Raw genomic sequence first — 17175 nt, forward strand, 5'->3', positions numbered from 1 at the left:
CCTGCAATGGATCACTTTTAGTTATGTCTCCTGCAGCACTGTCTTCCGTCGAAAACTTCTGTTGCGAGGTATTCATATTCCCATACTGCTGCACGAAGGCCAAAGGTAGCAGATTTCCTCTCTGTCCCCTGTTTCTTAAAGTGTTGCATTCTGATGGGCCTTGGCAACAGTTCACTGGGAGTTCTGGGAGTTTTTTGAGGGGTGTTGATAGAGAAGACTTTTGTGCTTTCAGACTAGCATATAACCCCAAACTGCACATTTGTACAGTTAGTCAGGGGTGGCTGAAGACGTTTTGGCATCTGAGGTGAAAAGGCTCCTGTAGAATCCCCACCCCCACATGCCCAGTGACAAGGATTTGCAAAGGCTCAGAAAGACGAATCCCTTGGAAAGCCTCACCACTCCTCCAGGCTGGGGTGGGAAAGCTTTGGAAAGCGCTTCTCCTTAAGGAGAAATGTCTTATGAAGCTCCCTTCCCATCCATCAGGGAGGCTTTGTGCGGGTTTCTTAAGAAGCAGCCAGTGCAAAGCCTTGCCACCCTTCTGGGCTGGGCTGGGCTGGGCTGGGCTGGGCTGGGGGAGCTTTGGGAAGCACTTCTCCCTTGTCAAACCTCCCTTCCTGCTCAGTGGCAAAGCTCAGCAGCAGAACACCTCCCCTCTTGCAGTCGCAGTGGGAGGAGGAAGCGTTCCACAAGGTGTTGCAGAGCATCTTCTCCATCCCAGAGGTGGGAAAGAGGAGCAGCAATGCACCATGCCGGAACCTCCCTGCTCTCACAGACTGGGTGAGAGGGGGGAGTGTTCTTGCAAGGTGTGTGTGTGTGTGTGTGTGTGTGTGTGTGTGTGTGTGTGTGCTGTGACTGGCGCTTCATCCCACCTCATCAGTGAGCCAGCTCTTCAGTTAGTACAAGGGCATGTATACTGATTGCCTAGAACTCCACTAGATGGGACTGTGCCCCACTGTTCAGTTAGTTGCTCTGTATATTCATTAAGTACAATGGCACAAAGACTGTCCAGGAGCATGATACCTGCAGTTGAATTCTTCCGATTGATGTGGGTTTGAATATGCTAACATAAAACTAGACCTTTAAGAGCTGCTGTGTGTTTGGCCAAAAAAAAACCTGTCTGTTTTGAGTTATAAGCAGTCGTTGTATGAAGGACTGATAAGGGAGTAAAGCAAACTATTAATAACAATGCTTGCCAAAAGGTGTTTCAGAGAATTGTACAGTAATGATGAAGAAAAACAAAGGGTGATGATAATAATAATAGCGGACAATCTCATCCTTATGGACCTCCCCTAGCATGGTGATGTAGAAGCTGCGGTCCTCCTGGTGATGGTGGGCTGTAGCTCTAGTAGTCTCTCGCCAGCATAGCTAATGGTACAAACCGTAGTCCTTCAACAATTGGAGGACCACAGGTATCCCAGCCTTGCCTTAAAATGTGCAACCATGAAGCTGTGTTCTGGAATTGTCAAGCTGTCCACCAGGTGCTATGATAAGTCTCACCAGCTGTAGAACATGCACCCTAAAACATGCTCCATAATCCACTGGAGCGTGCATGGTTTCTGTGGCATATGCTCAGGAGATTCTCAGGAGATAAGTTGATGTGCAAAATGTTCTCTGGAAATAGAAAACTTGAAAACCTCTGATGTAGCCAGTTATGCCCAGACTATCATCTATTTCTGTTTTTAAGCTTGATAATACTATTTAAGTAAGTAACTACACACACACACACACACAAATGCTTTTTTGTAGTGGTAGGGGGGCAATAATTTTGTTTATACTGCCATATAATTGGATTCCCCCCCTCCATGTAAACTATTTGAAAGACACAAATCAAGATATTTTTCACAATTCAAAAAATAAGCTTTTACTTTGGACGTCAAGTAAAACTTGCTTCAGATCGTTACTCTGTTAGAAGATGAAGCTCATTTCCCTGAGGAAATTGGGTCCCTTTGTTGTATGCATGCCACTTTTGATGGCAAGGCTCTTCTGTAGCTGCTGGCAAGGATTTGTTTTGCTCTTAGCAAAAGTAAAATAAATTGGCTTTGAAGCATTTTCTTTGACAGATTTATTTCTTGATGCTATTTGGCTGATGGGCTCTGCATTATTGTGCATTTCGTAATATGGGGTCTCATCTATAGCTCTCTTTATCAAAACAAGGTACAGATAAATGGAACTGTGGGATTCTTTTTTCCACATTTGTACATGATAGATCATTGGATGGGTCCATTATAGTGGCTAAGTTTGGTGGAGGAAGATGATTATATTTTAAGGAATGTATAAACTGCTTAATCAATGTAGGGGAACATTAAACAATTAAAAATACCTATAAATATACAGTCAGCAAACCCTGAGGCACCCCAAGGGAACAGAGCACCTATGCAAGTGATGCAGATAGGAAGAAGTAATCTCTTCACTGTCCATAGTCTGAATACATTTGCATCTTGGAACAACACAGAGCAGCTTCATATTTCTTGATGGCCAGTTCAAATTCCTGGCTGTTGGGCATCAAATAGGAGATCTTTTGGACATTGTAAGGTCACCCTGGAGCACTTTCATTTTTAACCAAAATATATGCAACTCAGGGCTTGTGCTTACTATGAGTCAATACCATTTGGGGACACCTGACCTGTACTGTCTGAATATAAAGACTGTCATCCAGGATCAGACTGATGGTCCTTCTAACTTGATATTCTGTCTACTGATCTGGCCAGTGAAACATCTCTGGAAAGCTCACAAGTAAGACACAATGACAGTGTTCATTTCACTGGTTAAATCAGTGTTTTTTCTAGTTCAGTATCCTGTCCAGCAGCTAGACGCTACAAGGAAATTATAATTTAAGAGTTGCAGTATAACAAGCTAGTCCAACATTCACTGACATCACTTCATTGATTTGGAGAGTATTTTTGCATGCTTTTGGAGTTATGCAAAACATGTTACAGGGAATAAATAATAAATAAAAACAGTGGCTTTGGGAAGTCTAATTGGCTTTTTGTGGGTTTGTGAAACTTGTAGCCAGGGTAAAAATTCTTCTCACATGACAACACATGATATTTCATTACAATATAAGTGCAAGAGGTTCCAGTAGCTACATTGGCACAAGATAATGTTGTTGTAACCCATGCCTTTCTGGGCATTTACACTCAAAAGGTTCCATGAATAGTTTGAACTGCACAGATCAGGGGTTTTTTTTATACTAATTAAACTAGTCCTTTTCCACAGTGACTAGACTGGTTTCTCTTTCATTGTTCATTGACTGCTGCTTCACATCAGTTGGTGTGTGTTGATACAAGGATGTCGAAACCAAATAGTGAAGCTGAGATACTGAAGCATCTTTGTTTTTTCTTTTATTTCTTGTCCTAATGACAAAGCCAACTGCAATATTTTTTAAAGTTTAATATTCATAATGGAACCGGATTTTTAGTGTTTTGCACTAAAAAGTTGGTTATTTGAATGAATCACAATCATCTGTGAATTTTTAATACACTTATTTATTTATTGAATTGACTTTCTGTGTCAATTTTCAATGCAGAAAATCTTCTTGTAGCTTTTTGGTTCTAACATTTATGACCACAGTTTTGCAATACCTTATAAAAATATACTCTAGGGTGTAATGTAAAGGAAGGTAGATACATTCATACTTCCTGATGCAACTTTTATTCCCTTAGCTTTTTTTCTTGGTTCAGATAATTTCAGAAAATCAGGACAAGATTTACTCCCTTTACTCCTTTACTCCCAAGTTCTGAAGTAGAGTCTAGGCATAATGGCCTGTTCCTTTTTTTACCAGCCTGAAATATCTGTTGAAATTCTTTCTTTTAGTATACTTTTTCTATACCTATACCCAAGAGAAGCAGAGAATGAAGCTCTAGTTTCCTTAAAAGAAAACAACCAGATCTTTTATACCCTCACCCCATACATATTCTGCCTACTAGCTTTTCATGACAACATTTAGAGAGTTACTGCCATCTAGAGGGTAGAAATGTAAAGGACAATGAGAGGAATGAGATAAAAAGGATTGTCAGCCCCAACTCCTTGAAAGGGGGAAATGTTTGATCCTGGATGCTAATTAGAGTAGCTATATGCAAAAATAAAATTAATCATATTCTTGCATTTTGGTGAAGCTGGAAGAAAATTGACAGTTGTTTTCTTTCAAAGACAGGGCTATATTTGCCTGTATCTAAACTTTAAAATGATATATGCAACATGTGTCTGCCAGCCAGATTTTTTAGAATTTTTGTTCTACATAGAATTTATGTACTGGAGTACATAAAGTATATTATATTGCTTCATAGAGATGGTAGCTGGTCTAATCTTGGAGTGGCTGGCTGGGGGAAACGCAGGTCAACTGATCTATGCATGTTGTTTTATTTGCAGATTGTGCAGGCTGTGGAAGAGATATAAAGAATGGACAAGCATTACTAGCATTGGATAAGCAGTGGCATCTGGGATGCTTCAAATGCAAGGCCTGTGCAAAAGTCCTGACTGGAGAATACATCAGCAAGTAAGCAGCCCCTCATTTATCTTTGTTGTATTAAATACACAGTGGTTTGACCCCTTTTTTGAATAAGTGACAGTACCAAAGATATATTACGACAGGATCTCTTAGTGTTCCTACTGGTGAGTATTCAGCTAGAAGTCCTGCTCTTGATCCACTGGTAATACCCACAGCAGAACCGATCTCTTTGCCCAGCAGGATTCATTCTTATCAGAGGACCATAATGTGAACTAGACAGCGATATTGCCTCCCTTCTCCTTAGATGTCTGCAAGTGCATAAGAAATTGCAATAGATTTTGGTAACAGATCACTGCGCATCTCTGTCTTATGAAGTGGAGGAGTGTACAATCTAATCTTCTTCCACTATATTCCACCTCCCTCCATATCACATAGAGAATCAATGTGTGTCCACTCATCTTCCCAGATAGAGTAAGCCATCATTCCATCAAGTATCACTTCTCAAATTGCAGCAATTGCTGATTCGTCAGAGGCAAGAGAGAAATATTGCACAATATATAAGGGAAGAGAGAATTTTTGATACTTGTAGGCACTAACGGAACAGCCAGATTAAAATAATAGGTGTCATAAATGCATCCATCTGTGTTTGAAATACATGAGGTTCTTGATTCCAGGCCGGTCTTTGCTGAATGTTGTTGCTTGAATGGCCAGATAAAACTTTTCTAATATAAACTGCACTGTCCATTATTTCTTATCTGACTTGTGTAATTGACAGCTCTACCTGCATAACTTACACCTCTATTCCACACCATGACGCTTGTATGGTGCTAAAAAAAAAGAGAGAAAGGTTTTTCTGTCACTGAGGATACCAAAGGAAACAAAGTGGTGCTGAAAATAAACATAAAAATAGAACTGTTTGATCAGGGCATCTTCATCACTTCCTTGGCTTACCTGACGCTTGATGTCAGATCCGTTCTTTAAACTGTCAGACATCCGCTCATTTATTATAAATATTCCTAGCAGTAGTGGATGGCATGGCGGGGCAGCCATGCTCATACAACAACCACAACAACATATTATTTGTACAACAACAACAACATTGTATTATTTGTACCCTGCCCATTTGACTAAATTGCCCCAGCCACTCTGGGTGGCTTCCAGCAGAATATAAAAGAACACACAATACATCAGACATTAAAAGCTTCCTGATTCAGGTGTCTATGGAAGGTTGTATAATTGTTTATCACTTTGACATCTGATGGGATGTCCACAGGGCAGATGCTACTATTGAGAAGGCTCTGTGCTTGGTTCTCTGTAACTTCATTTCTTGCAATGAGGGAATCGCCGGACAGCCCTCGGAGCTGGACCTCAGTTTCAGGGCTGAAAGATGGGGGTGGAGACACTCCTTCAAGTATACAAGGCTGAAGCCATTATACTTGCACAGACACATTTTTTAATTGTTGAGTGCAAAACAGCTACCTTGTCTTCACCCCAGCAGTTTCAATGCATCATAATATGCATTTAGCATATTGGAGAAACTGATTTACATCATGTGGATTACTTTCAGAGATGGTGCACCTTACTGTGAAAAGGACTATCAGGTTCTCTTTGGTGTCAAATGTGAAGCATGCCACCAGTTCATCACTGGGAAAGTCCTAGAGGTAAGAGAGCTGCATGGCTTAGTGTTACAGTATTTTATCCATTGTTATTTTTCTGTTTAAAGGAGAAGAAATGAAGCATATATTTTTGTACAGTAGGAGCATGGCCAACACTTCATTCTACTGTAATATTTTCTAATATTAAAAGGACATACTTTAAATGTAGTTTTAAAAGAGAGTACTCTTTAGTCCTGGAAAATGCTTGTTGCAAGAAAGTATCTGAAGCATCTGCAAAGGTAGAAAATAACAATACAGAATTGTATAGAGTGGAACTCCCAATTCTTCCTTTGAAGTTGAATCTCTCGACCTCAAAAGTGGCCCATGGAAGATGGGCCAATTCTAGATCTGGCCCATTGGCCAGATCCAGTTTGCTATTCCTGACTTAAATTCACTGTCATTTTCTTTGTGGTGGGAACTGCTTTTCCTTCCATTGACAGAGATTTAGCCATTCTAATATTCCTGAGCTTTGTGTTTTTGTATGGCTATTTTTCATATATTACTCTAGTGGAGCCTGGTCCATTGAGGTGAATGGAGCACTGCCAAACCACCCCCAGTTTGCCCTCAGCTATATTCTCCTGCCTTCATTTTCACTTATAACCAGTCCAGGGTACTGCCTCTCGCCTCCCTCAACTTCCTTAGTCTCAGTGTTGCCCTTGTAAAACTCAACAGAGAGGAGCATGGGGACAAAATTAGAACTAGTTGGCTCTTCCTGTCATGGACTCTGGTTCCACCTACTGCTAAGAGGTCCCTGCCCTGGCACTCCTAGTAGACACTAGCCACCACTAGATTACTTACTGTATAAGCCCTATGTTTGTTGGTGGCACTTAGAAATAATATCAGACAAGTAGAATCCTACAACAGAAGCTTACAATGTCTGGTGTTTCTTTTCAGGATTCCAGCCATCCCATTCCACTACCTTGCCCAATTTTCATTTTGCAAAAACCTGTCAGTCAGTGTTCCATACCCACCGAGAATACTCACTTCTCGTTAGGCTCTTCTCTCTAATATTTTCCCCTATATTAAATCCATTCATTTCTTCATTGATGTGTATGAGCATCTCTTTTTTTTCATCCCTGGGAATGAATTAAGATATCTTCTTCATTTGAATAGGTTACTTCCTGGTTCACATGAAGAGAGTTCTTTCTACTGTGTGTTTGTGTGTGTACACACACACACACACACACACACACACACACACACACCAGCTCCCTGTCCCCTTACAGGGTTGACAATGCCACTAGAAAATGGGAATCAACAAAAAAATGGGTGCCAACTATGTTTCATTTTTGGAGCTCAAATGATGGATTATTCAACATCTTCAGCATGTTCTTCCTGGTATTTTTGCAGAAGTAGATGTCTGAATGCTTTGGAGCAGTCCATTTCCTACATGCTGTAACACTTTCTTTTACTTTAGTTTGCTTTGTGAACATTTAAAGATCTTTTCTCTGTCTAGTTTTCCATAGATTTTGATAAGAAGATGTGTGTGCACTTTAGATAGATTGAACCAGTACTGTCATAGAAGAAATACACCAGAGGGCAGCACTAGTCCCTATAAAAGGAAACTCTGGGTTTTTATAAAGATTGAGGTTGTGTATCTAGCATGTTTTTCCTCACCTTTATTATTAAATTGGTTTTTGATTCATCACTGCTCAGCTGGTGGAGATTACAAAACTTAATGGGTTCTATGGATATTGAGAAGCAATAATTTGTCAAATGAGATGGAGACATTGACCTGGTTCACAGGACACAGTAAAGCAAACTATAGCTTACCAGGACTACACAAACGTGGGTGACAGGGCTGGGGGGGGGGGAGATTGTAGCCACTTTCCTATTCCCTGCTCCCTTTTGCTGCCATGTTGTTTTGAACCAAGCCAAGGTTCGGATTAGCAAGTTGTCAGATCTGGGATTCGTGGTTAGGCCCTCTCCTCACTAACCATGAGCTATAGAATTCAAGATAGATGCAGGAACCAATTTTACAGCTGTCCCATTTGTTGCATTCAGTACAGGGACTCTCAGAGTCAGATAATGTCAGGCTTCGGGGAAGTGGCTTCCTCCCTCCCTTTAGCCGTGGATAAGCAGAACAAAGCAAAAATAGTCTCTTCCCATTTAAAGAGATTTTAATGATCACAGCGAAAGAACAAAGAGCCCATTCTCAGAGTAAAGGTGCTCCTTATTAAGGTTTACACCCACTTCCCCCAGAGTCACCCTTGTCACTTCCTCGTCTTGCAACCTGATATTGCAACCACTTACCTTATCTAATCTCTGTGATCTTCAACTGATCGGCTGCACATTTTCCAGCAAACCAGAGTCTGTTAACTCTCTTTCTTTCCCAGTTCTTCTCCTAGCTGTTCACCACCCAGTTCTTCCCAACTTTTGTCTTCTGAACTGTTTCCCTCTGCGAACCACTGTTCCAAATCTATACTGTCCCATTGCTCCTGGGAAGATCAGGATCCTGATCAGGAGAAGGGGGAGGGGGTAGGCTCCCACCATTCCTCATCTATGCAGCCCTCCTCAGCACAGTTCCTGTCAGATAAGAACTAGAAGGACAACCTACCAACAGTGGGAAGGTTCAAATTAACCATATGAGAACCTGGAACTGATTAGACAACTGGGGCAAGTGGCGTTGAACATTAAGTCAGCAGTCCAGCCCACAGAATGAGAATTGATCCTTATCAAACAAGCCAGTAGGGAAAATAAAACCAGGAGATTCAGCAGGAAGAGTAGGCACTGCAACCATTACAATAGCAACAGCAACAAAAATCCTCTTTGGCCTTTCAGAACAAGGAGTAGAACGGAAAGCTCATCTACTGCAGATGAATTTGTAAATCTGTAGCTCAAGAACACCTAATGATACCAAGTGTAACAGCTGATTAAACCTTAATTAAGCTGTGCTAATTTCTAGCAATACACAAAAAAGAACTTGTATAATTTATTACATAGTAAGGCTCTATAGAGCTATTGCCATGGTAACAAGGGCAGAGAGGAACCAGCATCAATGGAAAACTGCTAGTTTCCTGTTGGCTGCTGGATCCTTAACAGGAAATGATGGTATGAAAAGAATGAGGGCTTATCTTTAATTTAGTGGAAAGTTTATTTTGTTAATCTTCAAAAACATAGTGCAGGCTATATCTTCTCAACATTTCTAAGAAGTAATAGCTACAATAGATTACACTATCTATGATTTTCTGCTTTTATATTATGTGTGTATAAATATGTGTGTGGAACCGTCAGAAGGCCTTCGGCACTGGACCGCAGTGTCTGGGCAGAACAATGGGGGTGGAGATGCTCCTTCAGGTATACTGGACTGAGGCCGTTTAGGGCTTTAAAGGTCAGCACCAACACTTTGAATTGCTCTCAGAAACGTACTGGGAGCCAATGTACCGGTAGGTCTTTCAAGACCGGTGTTATGTGGTCTTGGTGGCCGCTCCCAGTCACCATTCTAGCTGCCGCATTCTGGATTAGTTGTAGTTTCCAGGTCACCTTCAAAGGTAGCCCCACATGGAGCGCATTGGAGTAGTCCAACTAGTTCTGATTTAAAAGAGAGGTAGAGCTGGGTATCATCCGCATACTGATGAACACCCAGCCCAAACCTCCTGATGATCTCTCCCAGCGGCTGCATGTAAATGTTGAAAAGCATGGGGGAGAGGACAGAACCCTGAGGCACCCCACAAGTGAGAGCCTAGGGGTCTGAACACTCATCCCCCACCACCACTTTCTGAACACGGCCCAGGAGGAAGGAGCGGAACCACTGTATGACAGTGCCCCCAGCTCCCAGCCCCTCAAGACAGTCCAGAAGGATGTTATGGTCGATAGTATCAAAAGCCGCTGAGAGATCCAGCAGAGCTAGGAAACAGCTCTCACCTCTGTCCCTAGCCTGCCGGAGATCATCGACCAGCGCGACCAAGGCAGTTTCAGTCCCATGATGAGGCCTGGATCCTGACTGGAAGGGATCCAAATGATCTGCTTCTTCTAGGCATGTCTGGAGTTGTTTAGCAACCACTCGCTCAATCACCTTGCCCAAGAATGGAAGATTTGAGACTGGGCCATAATTGGCCATATTGGCCACATCTAAAGATGGTTTTTTAAGAAGCGGTTTGATAACTGCCTCTTTCAGCGGGTCTGGGAAGGCTCCCTCACAGAGAGAAGCATTCACCACCCCACGAAGTTCATCGCCCAGCCCTTCCCGACTAGCTTTTATAAGCCAGGATGGGCAAGGATCAAGGAGACAAGTGGTTGGTTTCACTCGTCCAAGCAGCCTGTCCACATCCTCGGAGGTAACAGAATTGATCCCACGCAACTTGACTAGACAGGACTCTAGCACTCTCTCGCCCCGGCCCTGCTCCCATGGTGGAGTCTACCTGTTCCTGAATCTGAGCGACTTTATCTGCAATAAACTTTGCAAAATCATTGCAGGAGACCATGTAGCCTGTACTGAAGCCTCCAGAGGGGTGCCATTGAGGCTCCTAGCCCCCCCCCCCTTTGCAAATGAGCATCCTTGCAAACTGGATCCTTGACCCAGGTGAAATAAAGCCTAGTTCTGCCCCTGAGTAGAGGCTTGAGCAGGGCACCACTCTCACTTCACAACTACGATCCGTTCCTTTATCTATATAGCAGTTAATGGAGTCTGGTTGGTGTGGTGAGCTGTTTGAAATACCATCCCATAACGTTTCAACTTTTCATTACACTAATACATTTTTTAAAAGAGAGAGTTTGAGGTGACATGACATGAAAATAAGATGTGTTCATGCTTCAGGGGGTGCCCTCAAGGCCTAAGGTCTCAGTCCAAGCAGGTAAAAGACATTTGCCAAAACACATAGGGAAGAAGGGTTCAAGCTGTTGCATCATCACAACAAGCCAAAATCTAGCATCTCACAAAATGGGCTGTAGCTTCTGAAAGTCATATCCTGAATATTTTTTTGGATGTAACTGACAGACAGAAAATCAGAAGTATTTTTTATTTCTTTTTCTCTCCCCCCGCCCTTCTATTCCTTCCTTCCTTCCTTCCTTCCTTTCTTGGTTTCCTTGGTGTCCTCTGCTCTGGATCATTATGGGGATTATACATACATGAAAGTGATGGATGGTTGCTAAAGGACCCTGGGTGAAAAGCAGGAAAGGAAAGATCTCCCAGGGTGGGAGACTGGGAGAAAAAAGAAAGAAAGAAATAAAGTCATGCTCTTGAAATAAATACTTTTTTTAGACTTTAAGCTGCTTCAAGGATGCAGCCTGTTCTTCTTTTAACCAAACACCCACAGACTTGTGGCTCTAAACTTACACTTTATCCATCCCTCCCTGAGCCCACTTATGTCACTTGTTACCAAGTTTGAAAAACATATTTTATAGGGATTACATCACAGATTCATATCTTTCCATCATTCCCGCTAGAATTGGACTAATTAGAATTGAGTTTAACAGAAAGGAATGAAATCCCAGTGAAATGGAACTGTAGCAGCCAAGACTGAAATTACAATTAACCCAACCCAATTAATAACCCAATTAAATTTCAGGTTTAGCAATGTAGCTGAGATGAATATTTGAAATTTTCATATGTCAAGTACCTGTTTTAAAAGAATAGTGCAGCTTGGCATACAAATTCCTTCCCCTCTGATTTAGTTAGCTTCACAAATCCAATATTCAAATCATCTGTATGATATGCAAAGAAATATATTGTTTAGATAATTGCTGTTAAATGGCCTGGCAACATAATATTATTCTACAGCTTGCCAGAAAATCAGTCAAGAGAATTGGCTCAAGGACAGTTTTTTTAAGGGGGCCAGTTTCTAATATGAAGACTCTGGTTAAGATTTGGGCTGCAATTCTGTACAAACATACCTGGAAGTAGGTTCCATTGAATAAATGAGGTTTACTGTTGAGCAGATGTTTACAAGACTGCACTGTCAGTTGCTTAATATCTACCGGATGCTTAGTGAATAAAGTATAGTCTTTTGGATACAGAATGTCCTCAAACTTTTTTGAAAAACATTTCTGTGCAGCTCTGCTTGATTCTAGAAGTATCCCCAAGGTGCTGACTTCCCTCAGAAAAAACAAAGCTCTGAGTAATTCAGTTAAATTATTACACCTACCGTAGTTAGGTTTGCCATATTTTGAAGAGCAAAAAAGAGGACACATTTGCCAACTTATACTTTTAACTATGGATTGCTATGATGAGACTCATTTTACATACCCATGAAAAAGAGGCTGTGTCCTGGAAAAAGAGGACATATGGCAACCCTAAATAGAAACAAATGGTATTGCCCTCACCTGGACTAATGTGACCTCCCCCTGTCTTTTCCTCCACAATGGACTGATCCATTGATTCTGAGCTTGAACTGAAAAGACTGAACAGTCCTCCTCTTCACTGTGCAGTGATTGGGATACTGGAGGGTTGCGATTTGGAATGAAGAGAGGGCTGTCTTTTGGATTAGAAATATTATCAGAGGTTATGCTAGCCAGTTCAGTCAGATTGTGCTTTGGGAGTTTTTGTGTGTCAGCAAGATGTTTCTCGCAGTTCTTTTGAATCTGAGGAAAGTGGAATGAGCACCTCACTGGATGGAAAAGTTTTAGAAAGCACAGCAAAGAAGCCTTAGCAGAAGGTAAATGCTTCCAAATTCTTGTGAGATGTAAGTGTGCAATGAGAGAGCACAATACTTTCAGGAGAAAAATATGTGGGCAGGGGAGATGGGGTGACTCCATATGCCAAGCAGACAGCAAGAACAGAATATGCCTGTTTGCAGTTGGCGTGGCTTCTTGTCTTTGTCATGAGATATGTTATACTGAATATATGTACTGTATTAATAATGTTTGTCATTCATTGGGTTGAATTCTAATTTCTTTTTGAACTGTTCTTAGTGTGTGATTTGCTTTTATGGTATTCCTTTGGATATATTTTACATGGAAAAAGGTTTCCCATATTACATCACAGTCAATCTTAAATTACTGTGAAATGAAGAAGTGAAAACCATGACTATGCCTTATGCATAGGCTACACTAGTGAAATATCTCAGTGGGGCAGAGAAATTGTTTTTTGTGGGGGGGGGTGTAACTCTAAAAGCTGCTGCATCATTTAAAAATAAATAGATTGTTGTTGAGCCTATTTGCATCTCAGAATAAACCTATATGTCTATAAATTGCTATAGGAGAATTTGCTGCTTTAGGGCCCCTTTGCTTTTTTCACTGGTAACTCATATATTTGTATTTTTACTATATTTTGTTGTACTTTATTGTTGCCCTACCTGAACATTTAGGAGAGACAGGATGTAAATATTTTAAAATAAATAAATACAGTAGTGAATATCTCTGTGAACATCTTTTAGTTTCCGTATGCTACACACACATTACATTGGTTGTAGTTTTTGGCAAACATGTATTATTCAAACTCATCAGAGCCTATGATGACCCGATATATACATCTGCAGAGACATTTAAACTGCAGAAAAATATTAGTCATATGTGAAATTGGCGACATTGTGTTGGTCACAGCTGCCTAGGGGACATGGTTTTGAAGGCCAGTGTATAATCTGTCTCCCCGTTCATCCCCCCATCCAGAAAAATGCTATTGAGAAGTAATATTAAGTAAATATAAAGAGCTGGCGGGGAAAATAAAGTACAAAGAAACAGAAATTGTGCAAGGAATAAAAAACGTCCTTTGTGAAACACTTTGGATCTCAGTGTTCCCTTGGAAAATCTTGTGACACTTCATAGGAATTTAGAAAAAAAGTTAAGCTTGCTTGCATGAGCTTTGCTCTCAAATTTCTGATTACCTGTCAGAAAATAATGGCCAGATTTCCTGCTGCTGCAGCTTGGGATTTACCTGTTAAGTTTCAGCACCCAGGTTGTCTCTCACATGCGGCTTTCGTTCATCCTCAAAATAATTTAGTGCAGTGTTTGGGAGGCTGGAGGTAGACTAATGTACCCCACCCACCACCCAAAGTTGGTAGAGCACTCCTTCTTTATGTATCTGTAAATATTTCTTTTATCCATTACCAACTTTAGTCAAATAGGTTATTGGGATTTTAATGCTTCAGAAGCCTGCAAAATTTCTTTGGTGAGACTGGAAAAATTATCATGTACACCACAGACAGTGCTGGCTCTAAGGGTGTTCTAAAGACTGTTATTTGTCTTCAGCCTTGCAGGCCAGCATTGCTAAGGGGTATGTACACTCATTTATTCTCCGTCCTCTCCCCAGAAAACTATTGCCTCTGAACAAACAGGTTTTGCTTGTTTATTTTCAATGCCTCAACAGGAAATCTAGCATATAATTTTGGATGAAAAACCATAACTTGAAAGGGGTAGCACAAGCAATAGAGGTGTTGAAGAAGCCTCCAGGAAGGGCGAGCGGAACAGTACAGTTTAGTGCACCTTCCACCACACTGGTCTGGCTGTCATTCCACTTTGGCATGCAAAGAATTTGAACTCAGAGCTTGTGTTTTTGCAGAGCTCAGAGCAAATGTACACTGGCCCTAGGAGCAAAATGCTAACAATAGTTTCTCTCTCCATCCTATGCCCTTCCAAAATGTTTTTTTTGGGGGGGTGTGTGTTATTGGGTTGTTTTTGTTTTTATTCTGATTATGTATTCTGTGGTTTTATATTCTGATTATATCCTGTGAACTGCCCTAGGACCTGCAGGTATAGGATGGTATATTTAAAAAATAAATAACTAAATTTAGAGAGGAATAAATGAATGCAGCCAGACCCACTTCCCCAAATTAGGGGTCTTTTGCCGATGGTTGATGTTTTTGTTTGTTTGTTTGTTTGTTTGTTTGTTTGTTTACTTCCTGCTGCCTTCTTCACCTTTCCACTTACTTGCCTTCTTTTCCCCAGAAATAATCACATTCCTTGCTATCTTCTAATGAGAAGCAAGGAATTTCAGAGTCCTCTGATATGCCAAGGATTCTGAGAAAGTTCCAGGATTGAAAGCTAACTGAGCATTGTAGTTGATGCTTGACACAATTCTGTACTTGTCTCTGACTCTGGTTGATTCAGGGGGGGCAACTGTGGTGGTTTCATGCCTAAGGGTGCATTAACACAGAATAATAATAATAATAATAATAATAAATTTTATTTATATCCCGCCCTCCCCAGCCGAAGCCGGGCTCAGGGCGGCTAACAACACTAAAACAATACAACATTATAAAACATTATAAAAATGAGTTAAAAACAAAATTAATGGCAACCATAAGCTAAAGTCTTGAAAAGATTGCCAAAGGAGGGAGTCAGGCTGCGCCCTAACAAAAGGCCAGGTGGAACAGCTCTGTCTTGCAGGCCCTGCGGAAAGATGTCAAGTCCTGCAGGGCCCTTGTCTCTTGTGACAGAGCGTTCCACCAGGTTGGAGCCGCAGCCGAAAAAGCCCTGGCTCTGGTTGAGGCCAGCCTAACCTCTCTGTGGCTTGGGACCTTCAAGGTGTTTTTATTTGAAGACCGTAAGTTCCTCTGTGGGGCATACCAGGAGAGGCGGTCCCGTAGGTACGAGGGCCCTAGGCCGTATAGGGCTTTGAAGGTTAAAACCAGCACCTTAAACCTGATCCTGTACTCCACCGGGAGCCAGTGCAGCTTGTATAGCACCGGATGAATGTGATCTCTAAGCGAAGACCCCGTAAGGAGTCTCGCTGCGGCATTCTGCACCCGTTGGAGTTTCTGGGTCAGTCTCAAGGGCAGCCCCACGTAGAGCGAGTTACAATAATCCAGTCTGGAGGTGACCGTCGCGTGGATCACAGTGGCTAGGTCAGGGCGAGAGAGGTAAGGAGCCAACTGCTTAGCTTGGCGGAGATGAAAAAATGCCGCCTTTGTTATAGCTGCAATCTGCGCCTCCATAGAGAGGGAGGTATCGAAGATTACACCCAAACTCTTAACGGACGGTGCTGGCACTAATTGCACCCCCGCAAGAGATGGGAGTTGCCCCCTCAGTCCCAAGTCGTCCCGTCCCAGCCAGAGGACCTCTGTCTTCGAAGGATTTAACTTCAACCGGCTCCCACGAAACCATCCAGCCACAGCCTCCAAGCATCTGATCAGTGTGTCTGGGGCCGAGTCCGGGTGGCCGTCCATCAACAGATAGAGTTGGGTGTCATCAGCATACTGATGGCAGCCCAGCCCAAAACTCCGGACAAGCTGGGCGAGGGGGCGCATAAAGATGTTAAAAAGCATCGGGGAGAGTATTGCACCCTGGGGCACACCACACACCAAGGAGTGGCGGGATGACAATTCCCCCCCAAGCGCCACCCTCTGTCCCCGACCAGAGAGAAACGAGCGCAGCCATTGAAGGACTGTGCCCTGGATCCCCACGTCGGCAAGGCGGTGGACTAGGAGTTCGTGATCGACCATGTCGAAGGCTGCTGACAGGTCTAGAAGAATCAGCAGCCCCGACCCGCCTCGATCCAGCTGCCTGCGGAGATCATCTGTTAGGGCGACCAGAGCCGTCTCGGTCCCATGACCAGCGCGGAAGCCGGACTGGAATGGATCCAGAGCTGATGTTTCATCCAGAAACCTACCAAGCTGTTCAGCAACCGCTCTCTCAATCACCTTACCCAGGAATGGAAGATTCGAAACCGGGCGGTAATTGGATAGATCTAAAGGATCTAATGATGTTTTCTTTAAGAGCGGGCGCACCACTGCCTCCTTCAGTTCCCCTGGGAATGTCCCAGCGCCAAGAGCCATCCCTGTTTGTCTTTCCTTTAAAAAAAAAAAAAAAAAGAGGTCACAGTGTTTGTTTCCTGATTAGTCTTGTTTCCCTGTATTTCTGGTTGGGAGTGCTAAACCAGACATGCCTATTAGTAGAGAGGGGGAGACAGGCTGCTTTCATCTTTCCTTTGCTAAATACACGCCATTGTAAATTTAGATTGTCTGTGCAGAGAGACTGTAATAATACTACAGATGGGCAGTGCATGGCTGCCCCACAACGAACATGGTATTTATTTATTAATTAAATTTCTATCACTCCTTTCTCCCTAAGGAAGATCATTTACTGCCCAGATGCAAATATATAACAGGGACTCAGATGTCAATCAGCTGGTGCCTTTTGTAAATGACAGGAATAACTTGGCACCAATTGACACAACACAAGCATATACATGCACATGAC

General features: G+C 42.3%; 1 protein-coding gene across 35 annotated transcripts in view; it reads left to right on the forward strand.

The window, feature by feature from the left end:
- Positions 1-17175, forward strand: part of ABLIM1 (actin binding LIM protein 1) — a 204450-nt gene that overhangs the window by 123913 nt on the left and 63362 nt on the right. For all 35 annotated transcript variants that reach the window (XM_081863702.1, XM_081863704.1, XM_081863680.1 and 32 more), the window contains 2 exons: positions 4369-4495; positions 6015-6108. In XM_081863702.1, coding sequence (XP_081719828.1) covers positions 4369-4495; positions 6015-6108 — 221 coding nt within the window. The remainder of the gene's footprint in view (positions 1-4368; positions 4496-6014; positions 6109-17175) is intronic.

The sequence above is a fragment of the Podarcis erhardii genome (genome assembly GCF_964252035.2).
Source record: "Podarcis erhardii genome assembly, chromosome: 5".
Lineage (NCBI taxonomy): Eukaryota > Metazoa > Chordata > Lepidosauria > Squamata > Lacertidae > Podarcis > Podarcis erhardii.